We start from the raw sequence: 23,642 nt of genomic DNA, 5'->3' as shown, positions 1-23,642 counted from the left end.
TGCCTTTGGCTCCTTTTTCAAAGACAGTGATATGTGTATTTTCTCTGTTTGGTTTAGCGTGACACAGAAAGACATTCTCACAACTTTGCAACAAAAAAATGTTTCGCAGATTTATTCCGGGGACCTTGAAGACACGAGGGGCAAATGAGATGCGTTGCCATGCTTTTCCCCCCTCCTTATCAGTGGTAATTGAGAATGTTGTCAATTATTTGACTTTCGGTATCAGCAATTATACAGCTGATGTGTAATTTTTTTTAACCACTTTCAACCTGGTGTGCCTGTTTTGGGCATGCCACTGTAGGCGAACATTTTCAGACGTTTTCGAAAATGTAAAATAAATGGCCAGAAATAGCAGATCTGCAAGCTGCTATTTTGCAGCATACAATACAAGCCTCAAGCTCAGCATACATGCTCACAACACACTTTGATGTGATGCGTCGTGAGCTTGCAGATCTGCTATTTTGGTCATTTCTTAATAGGTCTTCAGTGGTTAAATAAAAAATATATACAAAATATCAGTCAAAACATTTGTAATTGGTGGTCTAGGCCTCGGCATCAGACCCATAAATCTGGCATCGGTCGGGCTTTAATGAAGACTAATTGTCCATCCACTTTCTATTTTTGAAGGTACGCTTCTAACGAAAAGGAACTAATTAGGTACTAGTTACCAACGGTGAGAGTAACGGCAATCCTTCATCTCACTGATTGGCTTAGCTGGTTCTTTGAAGAAGTTGGTCAGTGGGGCTGTGTGTCACAGGGGTTAATTGCTTACAGAGGGTGCCATGTTTGTGGTTTTATGTTATAATCTGCGTTGCCCATATCTGTTCGGCTTTACTCATGTCCTGCCAGGCTGCTGCAAGGCCACTTACAGTAATTACTAGAAATCCTAACATTAGGAGCCCTTCCCTCCTGAGAATTTACTCATGAATAGACCATTTCAACCTGTTGAGACCAAAATGCACTGCATCAGGCACTCTCCTGTCTCAAGCCCATGTTATTACCACAATATTGCTTGCTGAAAATAATAGATTTTCAATCCAAAGATGTGATCAGTTTTTTTGGGCCGAGCAAAAATACATTGTTCATCGAAGTATATATAAGCTAAGAAACACAGCTAAATACTGGTATTTTAACACATTCCATGCCACAGTTTAATATCATAATGTACTCACCAGTGCCAGCGATTTATTGTTCTTTTTTTGTTTTTTTCACGTCGCCACAGACCTCGCTAAATACCTTAAGATCGCGCGTTCAACTGTTTGTAGACACACAGGGTAGCTGTGTGAGTGGCCCAGAGAAGACCGTTTCAATCGGCGATCGTCCATTTTGCAGTTGTCGCAGTTTCTATTAAACAGCGTTCACCGTGGAGAAAAACAACAACCGAGATAATGGCGGATTAGGGGAAGCTTTAGAGCGGCGGCGGGTGGGAACAAAAATCTTCGATTGACATTTCCGTTTCCGTTTCCGGTGTGCTACAATGAAATGTGTCACTGCGAGGGAGGCCTACAATGAAATGTGTCACTGTGAGGGAGGCCTACAATGAAATGTGTCACTGCGAGAAAAAAAAAAAAAAGACCACTTCGCGTAGAACTACGTGACTGGCACGCTGCGCAATTATTTAGGTTTGCGTAGAACTACGCGATTGGCATGCAATGTGTTAAGGGCAGTGTTGCAAGTAGCACAATGTCATGACAGAGAATTGGAAGACCACGGTAATAGAGAGGGTTTTCTTTTCCCAGACAATACCCTTAATCTAGTTCTGGCTCTTCAGGCGGAATTGCAGAGAGATAGCCAAGGTCATGGAAGCCAAGTTGTTTAAATGTAATTATGTTCATTATCTAGTGTTGTACTTCTGTTATTTAAATTAAATGGCTTCTTTTTTTTGTCTCATTGGCTAAGCTTTCCAAATGATTTTCCCATTCTGCTATTGTAAAGGAATAAGTGCACATAGTAGCGCCTGGCCCGTCAGTTATCAGCAGAAAATTATGATTGACAGTAAGGCTGATGAGCTTGTCTGTCTGTCTGTCCGTCTGTCTGTCTGTCTGTCTGTCCTCATGCTTAATCTTTACAAGGAAACACCACAAAGTCAGGATTTGACTTTAGCTGCTGCAGGCTCATTTAAATAGACGTATTGTCTCCATTCCTGCATCATCTGTCTGGGCTATGGGACTGCAACCATGACGACAGATCCCTTGGAAAAAATGCCAATAAATAGCATAAATTTGGGGAAAGTGAAGAATTGGCTTCCTCACTCCCTGCGTATGCCAATGGTCAATGCCCATGTCTAATTTCAGATCGATTGGTCAACCCACTGAAGAGAAAAATGGATGATGGACGAATGGACAGTTGTGTTCATTTTATTGTAGGATAGTAGGACTATGGATTTACATGATGAGGAAAAAGCATTTTGTGACACCCCGTGGCCACATCCCAGCAATTTTACCACGTTCAACCTGCTGTTCTTATTTTGGGCATGTCATTATAGGTGACAATGATCAAAAACCTTCACATTTTAACCACCCGACACCATCATATTCTACAAGCCGATTGTGTCGTTTTCAAATACTGTAACCAAGATGTAGCCTACATGTGTTTATGAATATATTTTAATTCTGCCATAGTAAGCTGTTCATAAAGTCGATTTAGAACCATTCAAGAAAAAGAAAAATCAACAGTGCTTAAGTCCAGGTTTTTTCTTAGCTTGCCACTTGCCACAGATGTTGCATCTCATTTTGTTGCCAGCTCAGCTGCATTTCACTCTGCAATCTATAATCACAGGATATCAACAGAAGAAGTTTTCAGTGTGTCTGGGGGGGGGGGGCTGGGTGGCAGTAGTCATTGTACCAGCTGTGGTGATGGATGGCTTCTCTGCAGCACAACTTGCCCAGCTACAGTGTAGTGCACTCTCCCACTTTGGAGAGCGGGGACCCTCAAGACTTCTCAAGACTTCCCCAGAGCTTTACTTGTCATTGAGAACGGAGGGAGGGGAACTATATGATACGCTGCACACGCACAGCCCTCTGCTTTCACAGCGCTGGCTCCACACAGCCAGACATAGAATGCAGGAAGGTGAAGATTACTGGGGCCGTGCTTCCCTGACAACGGCAACGGTTATATTTAGAGTTGACTACACACCGCCCACACACCTGTCATATCGGCGTGATGGATATCCAGGTAGTCAGATCCAGAGGCTCGCACTCGCAGCCGGAATGTGGCGGGATCGCGGCCTCCATATGCTCAGCAGTGTTGCGCTCACGTGTGGATTTCAGCTGCCATGCCCGCACCGTGTGGAGCACAATGATAACCGCCGGTGGCATGTACCCCCCCCCCTGGTTATTTGTTTGTTTTGTTTTTTAGATAATATGTTTGATAGTCACAGTGAGTAGAAAGACAGGATAGGCGAAAGAGAGAGGAGGGGTGACTAACAATAATGTACAATTTAGGAACTTACATGAACCCTAGCATCTCTATTCTGGGGCGAACGCTCTGTGAACATAGCAGATCTACAAGCTCAAAATGTGTCATGTTGCGACGCGTTGTGAGCCTGTAGATTGGCTATGTTCGGCAAAGAGATTTGGTAAAAAGGAGCGGAGCCTGCATAGAGCCCTGGGGGACCCCAGTCAACCAAGTATAGGATTTAAGTAGTTCGCATTTAGCAGACGCTCTTATCCAGAGTGACTTACAAAATACAAGATAGACTTGTAGCAAAGGGCCTCTGGACGGATTTTAACCAAGGCCAACTGCGGCAAGGCTTTAGCCTTGACATGGTACACACTTTACCAGGTGTCCTACCCAGGCGCCCCCTCCCTTGTTTGTTTACTGGTCGTCTGAAGCGGCTCCTCAGCTTTTGTGCTGACTCTGACATCAAATATTCATGGCTGTCTGCATTAGCTCGCAGAGTTCTAATTGAGTTCTGTATATTCAGACATGATTAACTTGATCTAATTCCTCAAAGGAGTGAGCCAATTAGATAGCACTTGCCTGAATAGGATCTGGCTTCTTAGTACTTCTCCAGACTTGCCGAGACAATTATGCGCGCATACAAGTGTGCTGCATGGTGGGTGTGAGCCACACTCAAGCAGGTCATTACTTCTTATTACTGTATCGCACTGTACGGAGCTGTCGTATCCATTGCAAGCTACAGTAGCGAATGAATAGCACAGGCCCTGTTATTAGAATATACTATTTGGACAAGGGGAGAAAAAAGGGATTCAGAATACTGGGCCCTGTAAACCCTCCTCATGTCTCTTGTCGAAGCACATTTCCTGCCCCCAGGAGTATGCCAGAGAAAAAAAATCTCTGTGGCCCAACGCTGACCCACCACAATGTCACTCTAACTCATGGCATGAGAGAAGTACTGCCTGGGTCTTTGTCAGGTTCTCTCTGTAACCGGAGCAGGAGACATTACCCAATGTCCAGAGGGGTCACATTCTGCTGCCCAGCTGAATTTAAGGCAGACAGGCAGCCCAGCTACAGTACTTTGCCTCAGCTGGAGAAGGGATCAGGACCCCGCTGCCACCTTTTTTTTTTATTAATAATGAAATGCAAATAAGAATGCCAGAACCTGACACAGATCTGCATGTCAGCTAGGGCTGGGTGATATGGATAAAATCAAGTATCTACCATATATATAATACCTCGATATCGATATTGTGACGATAATATACATTTTCTTTAAAAAAATAACAGTTCTATAAGCTCACAACGCACATTCTGAGCTTATATATCTGCTGTTTTTACCAGTTGTGAAAGTATAGAATAAGGCTTAAATTACAGTAACCAGGAAAAGACAACACTCACTCATATCATGATATTACAATAAACAAATGAACAAAGTCGATATTTAGTCCTATATGACAATATCAATATAATATTGATATATTGCCCAGCCCTATTGTCAACACAAATTGTGAACAAAATAATATGATACTTCTCTGGGAAAAGATGTGGCCGCTGCACTTGTCACAGCACCGAGTGTGGTTAGATTTATAAATGTTTCAATCACGTTTGGCACTCGTGCCATTCTGTTTAAGTTTGTCTGTATTCATGGAGTGTCCGTGGAATGGAAGAGAGACCTCCAGGGGGGGCAGAGCTCAGTGGCAGTCAGCGCCGGTAAGGGATTGCAGAACTAAGGCTGAGTCAGGGGCTGCCTTTGGTAATAAACTGTCCTGGCCGAGATATAAACTAAACGCGGAAGACAAATCAAGATAGGAGGGTTCTGGCGGGATGCCATCCCATTCCAGCACACGCTGGTCATCCATAAGCCAGCGTCTATTTATTACACGGACAGACACATTCTTCAGCTGGGCTGAACAGGGCGAACGGCACCTTGTGCTTGAGCGGAAACAGGGCCCCTTCAGGTCACAGGCACTGAGCCCTGGAACACTCACCCTGTCTGACTGACATGTATACACACACACACACACACACACATTAATGACTGTCACAAATGTTCTCTCTCTGAATTATACAGCTGATACTTTCAAGGTCAGCGCTCCCCGGAGTGAACTGAGCCGGGAGTTAGTAAAAGCCTTAGAAGAGTCGCACACCAGTTTCACAGCCAACACACATAACGGTTTGCTAATGCGTGCACCGTGTGCGCACTCATACACACACATACACACACACACACACACACACACACACACACACACGCACACACGCACATGCTGGTGCACGAAAGCCTCAATCGACTCTCTAGGCAGCCGTTTTCGTACCTGTTAGGAAAACACTGGGTGCTGTGTGTAGTGATTTACACAACACGGTTATAAAAGTCTAATGCGCTTCATCAGAGGAGCGAGACATGTCATGTAAAAGCCCCGTCTCTTAATATGCGCATAATGCTTTGCATGTGAACAGTTACACAGACAGATGGAACGAGTCCTGCACCGCCAGGGAACGCTGTCCATGGAACGTCGACGGAAAGTAATTACCCATGTGAAATGAAATGAAATGTAAATGTAAGACCGATGTCAAGGACGGGAATCCTCCTAGACCGTCTGTCTGATGGGGGGGGGGGGGTGTTAGACCCCACCTCAGGGAGGCAAAATGTCAGGAGGTTTTGCACTGGATAACCTTCACAGGAAGTAGAGGGAGAGTCTCTATGCAGTCAAATCTTTAGTGTCCTTTTAACTCCAAAAGGGTCACTTTTTACACGGTTAAATGTGCACCCCTGATTACTGTGTTGGGCTTCATTACATCGAGCCCCCCCTCTCCAGATGACAAAGAACTAGGTAGTCTACACACACACACACCCAAGCGCACGCGTCTGCACACATACACACACAAGTACGCGTGCACACATCAGACCAATACATCAGGGAAGGGTGGAGTTCCCACAGTCCCTCCAACTGTGTGAAGATTTAAATGAGCTCCCAATGTCCCTCACAAGAATCTGGCAGGTTCTCTTGGCTACAAACCTCCACTATTTGGCTGGAGACAACAAATTGAAACTGGATTTTTGCTTCTTATCTCCAATGCCTTTTGATCAATTTACATTTAGCGCCGACAACAACAGGCCTATCTGTTGCCTTTTCCCAGACTTTGAATTGAAAAGGACCTGATTGCTCCTGGCGCCTCTCAAGTCAATGTTCCACAGATCTTTAATTTCACCTCTTGAAGGTACAGTAGATATCCTTCCAACAGTGTTGCTCACGTACTGTACGTGTTGAGAAATTGAGCAGCGGTTTATTATTAGTGTAGATGTCAGACATGCAGCATCTACTGTAAATGCCCCTAAATACTGACATTTTTGCCAATTCTGTAATGCGATATACATGAGAAGTTGAATTATTAAGTTGATCCCAAGTCAGATGTTACTGCAGGTAATTCTCTCCTCAAGTATTGTCTTTGATGGAATACCCATGCAGACATACATGTATAAATGTAAGAGTCTTCAGGGTGTTGTACTGTAGATGCTCTCCTGAGCCGCTTTGGAGTCAAATGAGAATAACTAAATAATGTACCTACTATACCAGGCAGCAGCATTCCCTTGTAGAGAAATCCATGTACATCGGCAATGAATAAAACACTCAAATAATTTTCTGAACTTATCCTAAGGTTGGATAAGTGAGGCTAAACGCAGCTTAAAAAGCTTGTGTAGCTGTAAATTGCCTGAAAAGTGTGTTAGGAGCTTCACAGTAAAACATTACAATTCATAGTCAAAGTTGTTTGTGACTTTTGAACTTCCATCATGTACAGTACATGCACTATGCGCTGCGTTATTTTCACGCAAAGATGAACAGAGTACAGGCGGATACCTGGATCACCTGGTAAGAGCACATATACCATATAAATAAGGCAATCGTCCTTCAGGCAACTGGCCCGGGTTCGAAACCGACCCGAGGATCTTTGCTGCATGTCATCCCCTCGCCTGCCTTTCCTGTCTCTCCCTCTCTCTCACAAAAACGTGAACAGAGTAATGGAACATCACTACATGTTTACACATAATAATAGAAAGCCTTGATCCCATGTGCCAACATGATTTTTATCAGCGGGTGCTGCTAGATTTCATCGTTTCAAACGCTGAGTGAAAGAGAAGCTGTTTGAGGAGCTTCAAAAAAGTATTTTTGCCTCAGGAAGTCGGCAGGTAAACCCTGACTCGTGGTTCAAGCCACGGTTTAAACCAATGTCCCTTACTCAATGGCGTAAATAAATAAGTAAACAAACTCGGTGGTGCGCAGATCTTTCTAGTAAGTGTTTGTTTGTTTGATATCACTGGAGTTGATTTTGGGTAAACGCGAACGTGATTTAATTCACTGGGCCACGACCAGCACATTCTGTGAGAGTTTGGACGCAGACTGTATCAAATCAACTGCAAACTTGGCCCGCTGTGAGCGCGGCGTGCCAGGGCATAAATCGTTCTGCATTCTCGCTGTGGACTCAATGCCTCCCCTCCTGTCAGCCCGACTCTGCCATGTAAAATGAGAACGGATAGGTGTAAAAATGTGTGACCATAAAAAAATTAATAAATTAAAGACGGTGGGAGCAGATAGTGAGCAGCTTAAAGTTTGTGATATGCCAGTGCAGATTTCAGACTGTTGTTCTCTAGTTCATCTGCAGACATCTGTCTTCAGGCATTGTTTTACTATCACCAGTGGACATAGAGACGCCTCTCTCTCTCTCTCTCTGGACTCATTTCTCTCTATTGCCTAATTTGTGCTATTGTCCGATGAAAATACCAGATCTACAAGCTCACGGAAAATAGCACAGCGTTCACAACTGCGACACGTTGTGAGCTTGTATATCCGCTATTTTCAGAGTGCGACACCGCCGCGCGACAAAGCACAAATCACGGCATAACTCAGACAGGCACTCTATCAAGCTCGTGTCTCGCGTGTGAGGATCTGTGCACGGGGGACCTCTTAACTTGCGGCGCTGTGCTTTGTTTGCCATCGCAGCCTTTATGTCGACAGACAGCCGTGTCAAACGCTGTTTGGCTGTTCTGGGGCTAAATCATGAGGCCAGCCCTGGCAGGCCTGGCGAGGGCATCAGTGTTGCGTGGCGGTGTTGGCGTGCACAGAGACTACTACTACAAGCTCCTTTTTGTAGGAAATTGAAAAAGCTTATACACAAAAAAAAAAACAGTCCACAATTGACTTTTAACTTAAGCCACTCAACCCCTCGGTTCAGCGAGAGTCAGGCTGACCTAAATTCACTTTCACCTCATCTGCCTAGACATTTGTTTAGCCTTCTGGGCAAACACTTAGAGAAATGTATGAGGCCGGAGAAAAAAAAGAGAGGGAAAAAAAGGAATACATGTGCTTGAATACATCACATTTAGAAAGGGGTGGGGGGGGTACAGCCCGGGCATCTACAGACAGATACAGCCCTCTAGTGGCAGGTTGCAACTGAAGCTCTCACATACAGAGGGCAGCAGGGCCAGACACTTGCTGTATGCCCCGTATTCTAAACCAGTGATTCTCAACCACTTCTTTTCAATTTCAAGGACCCTCAGTTTGATAATGCATTAGGCCATGGACCGCCATTTGATGCGACCTCTGTGACCCCAGTCTAAACTGTAAAAACCTGTGTTCATTCAACTCTGTGTACAGATGTAGCCAGGTCCATTTGGTTCAATTTGAACACTTTCAGAGGGACAATTTGGTTCCTACATTATCTCTCAATCATTTAGCTGGAGACCTCCTGGAACCCCCTGAAGGTCCCCTATGGGCGTTCCCATACCTCACGTTGAGATCCAGTCTTATAAACCTCTTTGCATAAGTTGCAAACAAACCACATTCAAAATACAAATGCAGTATTTTACTCGCTTTGATGTCAGTCCCTTGTTAAAGTGAATGTGCAGCTAATGAATGTCCAGTGTTTCCCGACCCAAAGAAGACAAAAGTTAGGAGTGCTGACTTCAATTAATTCACAGACTCTGAAAGGAGGTCGGACTTCGGCAAATAATTGCGGCCACAGCATTTTGGCGCCTGAAATTTGCAATTTGGGTTTTCGAGTAATATACCCATTACAGTGGCCTGGAGGAAATGTGTGCTGTGAAATCACATGCTCTAGTTAAACCAAACAAGGTACAGTATCCCCACATGAAGAGCAGATGAGAATAAGCAAGTGGAAATGCAGACCGATGAGTAAGAGTTGAGTCAAGGGCAGCGTGTTAGTTTTTGGCACTAGCCTCTCGTTAGTATACTCAGGTTGCAAACACATTCCTTCACTTCCAACCTCCCCCCCCCCCCCCACTGTCTCTCTCTCTCTGTGTTTCGCTCAGAAGGGGTAGAGAAGTGAGGCGAACCTCGAGGGTTCAGTGCAGCAAGCTCATTAAAAGCTTTATTCCTCTTCCAGGATGGAGGAGGGTTGCGATACGGACATTGTTTATACACAAACGTTGCCCTGGGATTAATGTTTATTTCTATTACACTGTCGGAAGGGGGGGGGGGGGGTGAATACGAAAATGGAGCTCGTCTGCACTCATGCTTTTCATGAAATAATGCCACTGCTGGAGTGCTTTGAAGAAACAGCCCCATTCTTTTAAAGCCTATTTTTTATTTTTTTTATTTTTTACTGTGGCTCACCCCTCAAGTCATACATCAGCTGCTCCCATCTCATGCCTTCTCACCAGCCAATCATGGCAGCACGGGCTGTGCACCCCATCCGAGGAGTTACAAAATCTTGGAGTTGCACACTGGCACGCAGGCCGAGATTGCGTCATATCGCCATACGCCGCACAGTCCACATGAAACATGGATTGCGCAATTCAGGGTGCACAGAACGCGCTGACATGATGAGCTGGCTCCAAGTAGTAGACCACAAGAACAGAGCAAAGACAACTACAGAAGAAGTGGCCAAGTTCGTTGCTATGGTGATCAGGAGGTCCACTCAATATTTTTTTGGGGTTGCTACTCTGACCGCAATAACGATAAAACAACATGACTTTAGCGGAGACTGTGTGCACTGCCCACCTCCAAGACCGCACAGACCGCAGGAAGCATGCTTAACTCTCTGAGCAGCACGTGGGGGGGTGGGGTGGTGGTGGGGGAGGATGGCACAGCGCAGTGTTGCTACACACCCCAAGCTCTGTTTGGAAACATTGTGGCCGCTACAACGAGAGCAGCTGAACCGTGCTGTTCTCAGCCCGGCCAGGCGTACAGAGAGAGAGAGAGAGAGAGGGAGAGATCAGAGGGATGCAGACATCCAGGAAATGCCTGGGCAGAACAGCCTATGCTCCACAGCGGCCCCTCAGCCCCCCTGCCTCCCACCACACACGCACAGGCACACACACACACACACACACGGGCGCGCGCGTGCGCGACATCCCCTCATTGATCAGCCCTCACATGATATATCCATCCCCCTGTAATTGCATTGCTGTTTAGAGAGGCAATCGTTATTTATGAAATATTGGAATAACAAATGGTGTCTCCCAGTAGATATTAAGAAGAGGGATGCCACAGATAAGTCAGAGGCAGACGGCTGCCACGACCGCCACCCCCACAACACACACACACACACAGATGCACGCACACACCACCACCCCACCACCCCCAGTGGGCTGGCTGCCCGGTCGCCTGGCTGCAGAAAACCTGCAGTCATCACAAAGTGGAAGTATTTACTGCCCGCACTTGCACGTATTGGGAAGGCTGGGGGGAGGAGGGGCAGTTGAAAAACGACCGGGTTTGTGTTTGAGGGAGCTGCTAATCAGATTCCTGGGGCTTCGGGGCCATCCGAGGACAGCCCTGCCAGAGCTGTTTAGTGTCGATTTATCTGCTGCATGGGCCCCGAGTCCCGACACGTGCCTCTTCAGGAAAACGGGTGGTTTCGGTCCTTGGATGCCGATTGGCTCAGACTGTGTGCTATTCAGTGGCGATATTCACCTTATACTCGTCACACACACAGAGATTAGTGTTCTGAGGATGAGTATTGTTAGGCCTTTAGCCATGAACCCAAGCGTCCCTATTCTGGGCATGACGAAATAGGTGAGCATCCGGTGAATATAACCAGTCTACAAGCTAACATGTTGTTAGCTTGAAGATCGGCTATTTGGAGATTTGGTGTAGAGGGAAAAAGGAGGGGACCAAGTATAGACCCATGAGGGAACCTACAGTAGTCAACAAAGTATATAGGGTGTAAGTGCTTAAAGGACTTCACCCATCTTCATATACTGTAATTGGTCCTCACTTATAATATGGTACCATTTTTTTCTACTCCGTCTGTGTCTCAGAGGAGGGCTGTGGACATTTCAGAAACCTGCCCACCAGTGACAACATCAATAGGCAGGGTTTTTTTTTTCAAAGAACATTTTCTTTTTTTCTTTTTTTATTAACGCAAGAACAATGGCTAGCATGCTAACTTTCCAGGAATAGAAAGCCTGCAGTTTCTATCAGCTTGGATTCCCCATTGATGATGTCACTGATAGGCGGGTTTCTAAACTGTCCACAGCCCTTCTCTGAGACACAGACGGGGTATACAAAAATCACACCCAGTGTGAAGTGAGCTGTGATATTTATGAGTTATTTTTTTAGTCATGCGTCTCGCTAGCCAATCACAGTACGTCACAGCCAATCAGCCAATCACAGTACAGCGAAAGACAAATTTTCCCGACGGAAAGAAAAACTTTAGCCACGGATGGGTCCCAAACCCACTTATAGGAGCGGCTACACCGCTCAAAAATGGTACCATCATACTATAATTCTAGTAAGGTACGTAGTGGTGAGTGAGTAGGTGAAGCTACCCGGTTCTCCTCAGTGGCTGGAGCAATTGCTCTGATTTTGCACACAGCCATTGACCATTACCATCTGAACTTAACTGTGAAGCCCGTTTTTCAATTTCACCAAATCTCAGCTTCTTATTAGCGTTTTTGGGTCAAACACTGTCGCCATGGTTACGGGGCTGCCCAGCTATGGGACGAACTGCCTCCCGGGTTGCCAGATCATGTGCGCATATCCCCCCACGGATGCGTCGACCGGGTATGGTCTAGTAATTATAATGAGCATTAGTGAGGACCAATAAGAAGATGGGTTAAAAATGGGTGAAGCCGTCCTTTAAAGGCCCTATTGGGAATGCCTCAGTACAAAAACCTAACGTCATCATCATCATCAGTTCCTGTGTCGTAGTGTTGTGCACGTTGACTGTGTAAGACAAGGGCTTAGGTTTAGGGTCAGGTTTAGAAAAGGAACTGTATTAAAGTGAGGGCTAAGGATGTAGTGGCGAAGGCTAGGGTTAAGTGTTTGAGGAATGCATGTAGTCAATTGAAATCAATGGACGGTCCTCACTGACATACTGTAGTACAATAATACATCATTAATACAATACTGTGTGTGTGTGTGTCTACAGAACACTTTGGAGACCTGTACCATCTGCAGTAAGCCTATCATGGAGCGCATCCTGCGGGCCACAGGAAAAGCCTACCACCCTCATTGCTTCACGTGCGTGGTGTGCCAGCGCAGCCTGGATGGCATTCCCTTCACTGTGGATGCTGCCAACCACATCCACTGCATTGAGGACTTCCACAAGTAAGGATCATTCTTTTGCTCAACGAACGGATGTTCCGTGGGACGAAAACGATGTATTTTCAAATTACAGTCTTTATCCTTCCAAGATTTCATACAGAATATACAACACTTAAAGTGATGTTGACCTTTTATAAAACCTCGCATTGCTGCATGCCTCCATTCCACAAAAAGAAGTCATTGAACATAAACTTATTTGGAAAGTTAATTTGCTGTATTCATGTTACCCTGTTATGACATGCCCAGAATAGGCACACTAGGGTTCATGTGGTTAATGTCCTGAGTCACACACGGTGTTGTGTCTGATGTGTGTTCTTGTCAGCTCGCATTGGGTCATCTTGTCAAGCTAAGCTATACTAGCAAAACTGTAACCAAAGAATTGGTTACTGGTTGGTTTTTAATTAACCTTAATTGCCTAACACAACAAAAATCCATACTATTGGTGTAACTAACGCAAGCAACAACGCCTGGATGCATTGGCAGAAGAAAATGACGAACCAGCCTTTTTCCAGAATCTGCTAACAGTTGTTAAAAGTGTGACTTTGAGACCTGTTACGTTATGAATAAGAATGAATACACTGTGAGTTGCTTGCTCACAGAGCATAGAAGCAGCAGATAAAAATGATCGACAATGTTTGTATCCATGTTAGAGCCTAAAGTTCTATCAATCTGTAATTTCAAATAGTCATCTGATGATAAGAGAAACATGGCTTTCATGTAGTAATGAACGTGGTCACTCTGCTGTGAAGTGACGGCACGCGTGCGTTTGACAGTAAACCCTTATCTCTGAGTTACAGTATATGGATTGCGCGTAAGTGCCTTACCAGAAGTGTTACCTTACCCAGTGACCAAAAGGGAAACAGAAGTAAACATCTTGCCGTTAGTGAGTCCACGGCATTGCGGAGCAGCGCTGCCGGGCCGCTGTTTTATTTCCACATGACAAGTATGACCTCAACAATGCGGCCCTTTGTGTCGAGGAACAGCTGTGTTTGGCCATGTCGTTCTCACTGCTCTGGCTGTGGCATCCCGACGCCACAGGCCCCCCTTGCTTCCTGAATCCCAGCCACTCGCCGAGCCTGTTAGTAGAAGTGTTGACATCGCCTCCAGTCACCTGACTTGACCCGAAACCTCAGCGCCGTTCTCATATCCCCTTTGACCCCATTGTTAGAGAAACCTGTTCCTGCTCAGGTGTTTCCCAAATGACTCGACCTAAAGGCATGAAAGCAAACAGCAAAATGCCACTGATGATGTATTGCGGTGAAGCCGCCGTGCATTCCACTAGCATGACCGTTAAGCTGCTTCCTCAAATATTCTGCGTCAGGTGAAGCTTTTAGAACCAGGGCAAAGTTGGATCATCTACAGTAGGTGGCTCATAGAGCCTCTTTGATGATATAACACATTTACTATTGAAAAACAAAATAAGATTCACAGGATAATAATTGTTATTGTGCAACACCTTTAAAAAAGATTTACAAGATACTGAACAAGAGACAAAGCTCTCAAAATCAAGGATTTTGGCAGGGGATCAAATTAAATAAAATGTAATGGGAGCAGTAAATGTGCACTGTATATAATTGCAAACATCACAATGACTGACCAATAAAGTACCTCAAGAGTCTAGGGGCCCTGGAAGAGATACCGGGGTAGTCTGTAGGGTGACATTAAGGACCTTCCCTCAGGATGTTGGGGTGCGTTCAGGCTTGTGAAGGTTTAATTAAAAGCTTGCTAATGTAGCTTGGGGCCAATCCAAGAAGAGCCTTGAATGTAATCGGTAAAATCTTAAAAATGTATCTGCAACTGCCCTGGAAGCCATTGGCGAGAGGCTAAAACAGGGCTAATAAGTCTGCTGGCTACGACGCAAGTACTGTACAAAGAGTTGCAATAGTCAAAATGTAAAAAAATTAACACATGAACAACAGGTTGCCAGACGCTTAAAAGATAAAAATGTCTTAAATATACTAAAGTGTGTTTCTAAACAAGAAATTAAGCCAGCCTCGACAAGTGACTTAACATGTTCATCCAAACCACGGTTGTCTGCCTCCAACTGGAGTTCCAGAAGGCATTTTAGAACTCATTTGTATTGAAAGAGAATACTTTAAAAAAAGATTGAGGTCATCGACAGTGTGACTGAAACTCCTGTATAGAAAGCATGTGTGTGCCATAAGGCAGTTTTCAGTCTGAATTGATTTATTCTCTGTTGGTGCGGTTGCAGGAAGTTTGCCCCGCGTTGTTGCGTGTGTTCCGAGCCCATCATGCCGGCACCGGGCCAGGAGGAGACGGTCCGCATCGTGGCCCTCGACCGTGACTTCCACGTGCAGTGTTACCGCTGTGAGGTATGTACTGTGTGTGTGAAGTGTGGGTTGTATTGGTGTTATGTACATGTGGCATGGCACGTAAGTTGTGGAATGCAATGTCCTTGCATTCCCTACATCTCCTGTATGTTCTACTAGATTAGAGCATATGGCATGGTGTGAAGGGAATGGGATACATGAACTCAAGGTGTGTTTATTAATTCATCCCTCTTTACCTGCTCAAAATAGCTTCCATCTCCCCTCCGCCAAGTTCACAGTCTTGTATATGTAGCAACCAACTACGGTCTGTCAGGTGATAAGCAGCAGCAGTACGATACAAAAAATGTATTTATTGTTTTACCTCATATGGACTATGTCACTAGTCTTATTGACTATTAAGTTTTATTGTCATTCCATACAAGTACAGAACAAAATGTGTTACTCGGGCGCAAATAAAAGCAATTACACCAGCCCACTAATGTAGAAACAATTCAAGCAAATTAATACCAAGTCTATTCTGCTCCAGTGCTGTATGTCTAACCTCATGTACAAACCTGCTACTGTTTATGCTTCATGTATAAATGTACATATTTTTTTCACGTTTCCCTTTGCTCTCGTCTGTCTGTACCCCCCCCTTTATTCTTCTTTTTACTGAAAACTGCAAATGACGGACCTTGCACTGAAAATGATTTCAGCTACTCCTTTACACCTGCAAACCTGTGATGTGGCAATAAAATGGATTCTGATTCTGAAGATATTAGTTGTGAGGTTAAAAGTAACACAACTAACCAATCACGTTTCAGCAACTTTAAAGGTTAGCTAAGAGCAGAAGATATTAGATTGGAACACTGAAGTGTTCGATGAGAGAAGACTTATCGAGCAAGGATCACACATTAACATCAACAGATGGACTGGTTTATACCAAAAATGGTATATTTTATACTTAAAAAATCTTAATCTTTCACAAAAAAATGTAGATTGGCTATCTTCATTATCTTTGAAAATGAATGTGTGTGTGTGTCCTCACAAGTATAGTAATTCAAATGTATGTGTGCGTGTTTCCAACAGGACTGTGGCTCCCTGCTGTCAGAGGGTGATAACCAGGGCTGCTATCCTCTGGACCGCCATGTCCTCTGCAAGAACTGCAATACCAGCCGCATCCAGGCCCTCAGTGCCAAGGTCACCACTGACCTCTGAACCAACCACCCCAACGCCCGGTCAACTCCACTGTGTCACCCCACACACACTCAGTACGCCCTCTCTCTCTCTCTCTCTCTCTCTCTCTCTCTCTCTCTAATAACCACACACACACCCCATGCTCTCCTCCTTTCACAGAGACATATATACAGTATTTAGCTGCAATAACTAGAACAAGGCGATGTGCCCACGTATAATATTGAGGGCGAGTTCGGTACAATCACAGCAAAAGGAGTCGGTGTGTTTAATGTATATTTACTGCGTTACTTGTGAAATCATACGTGACATTTTCACCCAACCGTTCTGAGATGAACCCAGTGCATTTGACACATCAACACGGATGCATTCAGAACTGTAGCTTTAGCAGTATTTATAGAAATTATTAGCATATATCGATTTTGAAAATGCAGTTAATGTTATTTTTCTGCATTCACACAATACATTCCAAACACATTAAAATGTAGACAATATATGGTATTTATGGAATATAAACACGCAAGAACACACTGAAGCTCATCATGAATTAGCTCATTCTAATTCCTGATTTACACTTGGTTGCATGTAGTATAGTGCATCTAAAATGGCAGTTCTACAAGCTCAACACATTGTAATGCGATCCGTTGCAGATTGTACATCTGCTATTTTCCTTGCGCCACACCAGTGGCTAACTGTATAGGTATAAGTCAGGCATAAGTCTTCCACATCTAAACAATTTAGTATCAGTTAAGCAACTCAACCATCTCTGCCAGGCACATTTATTTCTGTTGTGTACAATGGTGACATTCCAAACACAGGAAAATGCTTTTATTTGTGGCTTGGAACAGGTGAATACAACTGATGTTTTTTTGTTTTGTTTTTTTTTTCATTTAAGTGAACCCATTCAGCTGGATAGATTTGCAATTTGGTCTCGTACCACTTTACATATTCCACATTGTTTTTCCACGTACCATTACATAGATTAGTTTATTGATTGTTTATTAATCTTAAAAGATTTTCCCATCTCTCGCTGAGGACATGGGTATGAGATGGCTATGCAATTTCTTTTTATATTAATTGCATTGACACTTTATAGAAAAAGATATGGAGAATTTTTATGAATTAGGAAATATTTAAACTGTACAGATTTGAACCTATGTGTCCTTAACGAACATTTAGTCAAAAGAAGTATCATGCTGTTGGTACTGGACTTTGTATGTGAATTTGTTTGTCACTGTATGTCAGGATCAGTTTTACCCATTGATACTCATCTTTTATGTTTGAATCTATATATACAGTATATTGACAGTACACCTTATGTATGTTTTCCATGTCCATTTATAGAGTTGATGGGAAAAGAAGGGACCATGTGTTTCCCTCCAGAATTACATTGGTACATTTTTTGTTTGTTTATAGTGTTATTTTATAGACTATAACAGCGGAGGTCAATAAGGCTCATTAATGAGACTTATTAATTATTGATTGACTTATGATCTTAAATGATACAGTACATAAGAGAATGATACCAGTACTTCTTTAGCCATATATTGGTCTTGTACAATCATCACTTGACAAATGTATCTTATGTTATATGTTGCTGGTTTCTTGTGCTTCGTTGGATTGGCAAACGGAGACGATGTCTATTATTTTACTTTGAATTGCATACTGTATTGTCTCGTTGAACAGTCCATGCTGTTTGATCTATCTACAGTACTATGCAAGTCTCTGTTATTACGATCTCTTTGTTAGGAACACAACACCCAGTTGAAACCTTGTCTATATGTTTTCATAATAGTGTTACCAAAGTAAGGGAGAAACGTCTCTGAACTGTTCTTCGCTGTAATACTTTCTGTGCTACAACATGTTGTGGTATTGCCTTCCAGTGCCATTTAAACTCGACAGAGTATACAGTGATGGCAAGTAAAGTAGCTAATCTGCATACCAGCCCAATTACAGCAGTCATTTATCATGTCAGCCAAGGTAATGTTCTGAACAGGGTAACACTTTAAAATGAGGTGTGCTAACAAGCCATTTATGAGGTATGAACTTAATAGTGATTTGACATTTAGACTTGAATTAGGGCACCCTTTGTCCCTTTGAAGCAGGAAAACTGTTGCTATGGCAACAGATAATGTGGATCTGAATAAACAATAAACTGTTTAATTAATCCAAAAAAGGCTTTATTGTTACCAAAATTAGCATTCCAATGGAGCCCTGTCTGCTCCTCAAGTCACTTGCCTTGTTAACTTAGGCGGAGGTGAACAGGTGTGCTACCGACTGTCTGGATAAGTTATGTGTTTTCCATGGCTCTGACACCTTCACCAGCATACTGTACAGTATGTAGAGGCAGACCCATCCCTTATTTCACTCCCCCGTCCCGCATGTGGGTGGAGAAGTCAGGCAGCCATAACAACACAGGCTCCTATTGTTTTGGTCTTTACTGTCTTAAGTTGGAAGTCCTCACTTTGTCCAAGGCCTGAACAAGCATTGTGTATGGAGGTATGGTTCAGCCATACACAGAAATGTAAAAATACAAAAACGGCAGTGTCAATAACTCATAAGATAATGGGGTATCAACGTGCTGAGGTGGACTTCATTAATGAAGACATCTTAAAGAGTCCACAATAATGTCTTGAAAAACCATCAAGAGATACGTCTTGGAGACATCTCAAGTTTTTTAATCATGTGGAATCCTTATGATGCGTTGATGGCTTTAAATCAATATTTCTACCCCAGCATCCCCCAGCATACAGTTCACCATTACCGTATTAGCAGACGGTGTACTGATTAATCATAGAAGTCATAGTGCCAAAAACAACAAAACCCAAATCCTCTTAATGCTGGACACATCTAGGGTTCTTGTTTAATCTTACTCACTTGGCTTACAAAAACAAACTCAATTGTTCCCCTTGAAATTTGATCGAGTGATCACTTACTGTAACATGAGCATTTGAAAGTGGCTGCTCACCAACTGCACTTTGAGACAGTGAGAGCACTTGTATCTCTGGCAAGGTTCCACAGCAACATGCCTTACACGGCAAACAGCACTTTATCATAGGCTTTGAATGCCATTGTTAGGTTGTCGAGTTGAACTGTTGCTGGGGAAATGGCTGCGCAGTCATCCTAGTGAACTACAAACTGTACCAGTGCCACAGGCATTTGAGGCGAACATTTATTTATTTATTAAGTTTACAGTGCTGTATTTACAATTCAATCTTATTCAAAGTTTTTGACTATTCAATATCATTCCAAGTTGTTCTTTTTTCTTTTAAATGGTGAACACATTCGCTAAGCACAGGTACCAGGAATTTGGCAAATGTACAGACGGGTCATAGACAGAGAAAACCACAATATCAGCTTCAGCAGGTTCAGACTGGTATCAGATGATATAGCATGACTACTTTTTAACATATCTTTTTTTAACACCAAGTGGGATATATAGATATATATTATTCATATTTATGGTTACTATATTTATATTTGTATGTATAAGTAGACGTAGTATTGTACAGATGATGGGCTTTGTCTTGGCTTGATGTTTGTTGTTCAGAGAGTAGTGGGATGGGAACAGAGCCAGGTCCATACAGCCCCATTCATACTGTATGGGGTGGAGAAAGAGCCAGCTTTAGATCTTTGCTACTACAAAGGACAACAGGAAACCCTAAGAATTTTCTTCCAAATAGAAGGATCACCACTGTAAAGTAAAACCCGTACTACAACAAAGAAACCAGGAACAATAAAATGTCACTACAAAATTAAACACAACAGGGAGACAGATAATGACACTATTAGGACACACAAATTGTGTTTTGAGTTCAGGTCAGTTGAGTCGGTTGGGCATAATATGGTTCAACTGATTAAAACAAAATTCTTTGTCGATAAACAGCATAATCGGATCAATCAAACAGTAATTAGTTATTTCAGGAGTCACATAGGCCACTAACTAATATTGGATGTCTTATAAGGCTTTGAAAATGTCAAATGAATGTCTGCAAAATTATCCTATGAATACCTCATCAGCACACCTTTGTCTAAAGTGTGATTCTGTTTGGTTCCATTGTGGTTGTGTCTCCGCTGTAAGCGGCTGAGAGCAGATTGATGCAGAGAGTGAATCTCCTACTTACAGTATTCATAAAGTATTGCCCATGTGATCAATGGACAGAATTAGTTATAATGCATTCTTCATTTGAATGCTTTTCTTTCTTTCTTTCTTTTTTCCTTCATTCCGATCAAAAGCTCAAGGCTTCTAGAAAGAACACTTTGTTAATGCATTATTCATTCATTTGTTGTATCTGTGTTGTCTTTATGTTGCCTACGTTTGCAAAGTGCCTTCGGACAACCGGCATTGAATCACTGTCTCAATGCTGCGTGTTTGGACATAATTTCGATGTGCCTCACAATGGATTTTGCCTTGTTTACCTTTGCCAAAGTAGACAAAGAGGATACCTCTGTTGCCTTGTGTAGGTTAATGCCCCAAAATATGATCTGCCTCTGTGGTTGTGGTAGCTTAAAGCCTGATTTATTCTTAGTTTGTGTGTGGCAGTCACGTACCGAACATAGCAGATCTACAAGCTCATAACGCAACGCGTTGTGCACGACACCGGCACGCGACTAGGAATAAATAAGGCTAAAGAGGGTGGCATTTGGCCCTCTACTGTTTAAATCACACACACCACACCTCAGCTCAGCTCGGCACTGATCATCTGATCTCTGTCAGGGGGGCATTTAGTTAATTGTTGGTTCTCTCATTTCCATCAATAAAAAGCTTTGCAATAGCACTTTGTTTGCCACTCTGTGTTCCTGGGAATATGAATGTGAATATCATCCTTTATTTTACTATACCCTCAGCCAAAGGGGAAAGCCTTGCATCCTCTCCCCAGTTCCCAGTTGCCTGTTAACACTGCCCTTTGGCTGATCGCCCAGGTAGCAGCCAGCCGGTGACCTCCCTGGGCAGGGTTGTGTGCAGATCAAAGCGATCCTCTCTCATCGCCGGTCTTCATGCAGCACTTCCTGTTCTTTTCAACAGTCATTTAAAAGCTCCTCAGTCACCAGTGGCTGCCCCACACTCACTCAGCATTACTTCCCATCTCACACGTGGGGAATCCCTGCCGCTCCCTACGTCCTTAAGAGACCTGTAGCTCTGGTCCATAGCGTTGGAAGGAGTTCTAATGCTACTGTATGGACCAGAGCTAGGAGACCTGCAATCACCTGGTTAACAGAAAAAAGCCTCCACTATCAATACTCTACTGAGCGCACATCTGGTAACATCGGTTACTACTTGTACAATGGGCTAATAGGGACAGTGCTCTGTCCCCCCCTTTCTTTCTAGCAAACACCATCAGCAAATGCACTCAGCCAATGAATTATGCTTACTGCTGGAATCAGCTTGATGGAGTTGTTGGAATAATTTAAAGGCCTCCAGAAAGTTGCCTTGCACGACCCCACCTGATTTAATCCTTTTCCATTTGTCATCTTCACTCCCGCGCTGCAACTCGGCAGTAAGTCACTGAGCATTGCGTTTCCTCCCCACATATTGCTAAATTGAAACAACAATCCAAAATATAAAAGTGGAGAGAAAATGATCCCTGTGGACAAATCTAATGCCGACCTTTTTACGCTGAGAATGAAGAAGCAGAGGCCTCTTGTGGTCACTTTTATGCAAATTCTAACAGAAGGTGATATTTGAGAGGAATGTATTTTTATTTACACTGACACATAAACAGTGACAAGTAAACAGTGTTACTACCAGTGTATAAATGGAGCTTTACTACCGTTGAGCCTTGGATGGAAAAACTGAATTAGAGAGCATCGCTTGTGTGTGTGTGTGTGTGTATGTACTGTACTGCCTTATACCCTGATAGTAAACTGCATATTTTGGCATGCTGGCAATGTGGAGATTTCCTAGTAATTTTTTCTTGAATCTACTGGAGGCTACACACACACACACACACACACACACACACACACACACACACACACACACACACACACACACACTGAGAGTGTGTGTGTGTGTGTGTGTGTGTGTGTGTGTGTGTGTGTGTGTGTGTGTGTGTGTGTGTGTGTGTATAGTCTATTTGTGTATGCGAGAGAGAGAGCAATTGAGCACATGCATAATGTGTGTGCTAGAGAGATGGTGGGAGAGAGAGAGAGAGTGAACCCTGCAGCGGTTCAGTCGAGGACTGGGGCTTTACTTCACATAAATCTGGTGTTTACAAACAAATTGATGAGTGATGGGCCCTCCGGTAGACATGATGTACCTTCCAATTTCTTCCTCTGCATAAAATTCCAGCGGAAAGACTCTGGGGGCCTGCTTTGGCATTTTTGAATGTCTTGTTCTAATACGCAGAATTATGGCCTAAATTATTTAGCAGGAAGCAGACGAGCGTGAGGGAGTAAAATGGGCCGCCATCGTGCATAATCTTGCGCGCTCCAATTTAAGTGAAGCTGTCATATGGTCAGATTTACATAGCATTACAATATGGGTCGACATTGCCAGCGCTCTGAGCTCAACCTTGTTAGCTTTAAAGTGAATCCCCTCTGTGCATTCGCATCGAGAGCATTGATTTTGCGCGCGTCCTTGAGTCTGCCAAGGGAAGTGATGTAATCACTGAGTCAGTGTTGCCTAGATAAAAGTTAGATAGCTCTGAGACATAAACCCAAGCCTTTCCAGCTCTAGCATTGCACTGGACCTCGAAACTATTATTAACGCTGCACTTGTTTTCAATTAACTGTTTGTAACCACAGACAGGCAAACATGCCCATTGAGACTACTGTGTGTCTACCACTCTCATCACTATGAATTACAATTTGTTTATCTGTTTCAGTACGCTACTTTAGACCTACTGTATAGGGTCTAATTTGAACTCACGGCCTAGTAGATGTACTTCAGTACACTGACCACGCCTTACTTTTCCACAGTGTTTACGGTAGTCCGAGTTGAGACTACAGTATATAGCCTAGTTATAACAGATAAATGACATGTAATCTGCTCATCGTTGTTGCGGGGCAGAAACCTCTTATCTCCATATTTTAACTTTTTGTGTTTTTTCATGAATGAATACCCTACGTGATCATACTACAGCGTAACACAAAATTATTAAAAAAATGTCGTTCTGCTATTTTTGATACTTTTGAATCGGAATCCTGAAAAGTAACAGAACTGGACATATGAGGTTTCCACCCGACAGAGACGTTATGCAATGTATTTAAA

General features: G+C 43.4%; 1 protein-coding gene across 6 annotated transcripts in view; it reads left to right on the top strand.

The window, feature by feature from the left end:
- lpp (LIM domain containing preferred translocation partner in lipoma) overlaps positions 1–21,207 on the top strand; it is a 180,990-nt gene extending 159,783 nt beyond the window's left edge. For all 6 annotated transcript variants that reach the window (XM_084067817.1, XM_084067815.1, XM_084067814.1 and 3 more), the window contains 3 exons: positions 12,790–12,968; positions 15,178–15,298; positions 16,325–21,207. In XM_084067817.1, the coding sequence (XP_083923943.1) occupies positions 12,790–12,968; positions 15,178–15,298; positions 16,325–16,453 (429 nt within the window). In that variant the 3' untranslated portion in view covers positions 16,454–21,207. The remainder of the gene's footprint in view (positions 1–12,789; positions 12,969–15,177; positions 15,299–16,324) is intronic.
- Positions 21,208–23,642: the final 2,435 nt, after the last annotated feature.

Source organism: Gymnoscopelus microlampas (genome assembly GCF_963454915.1).
Source record: "Gymnoscopelus microlampas genome assembly, chromosome: 9".
Lineage (NCBI taxonomy): Eukaryota > Metazoa > Chordata > Actinopteri > Myctophiformes > Myctophidae > Gymnoscopelus > Gymnoscopelus microlampas.
This window is presented reverse-complemented; position numbering and strand designations above follow the sequence as displayed.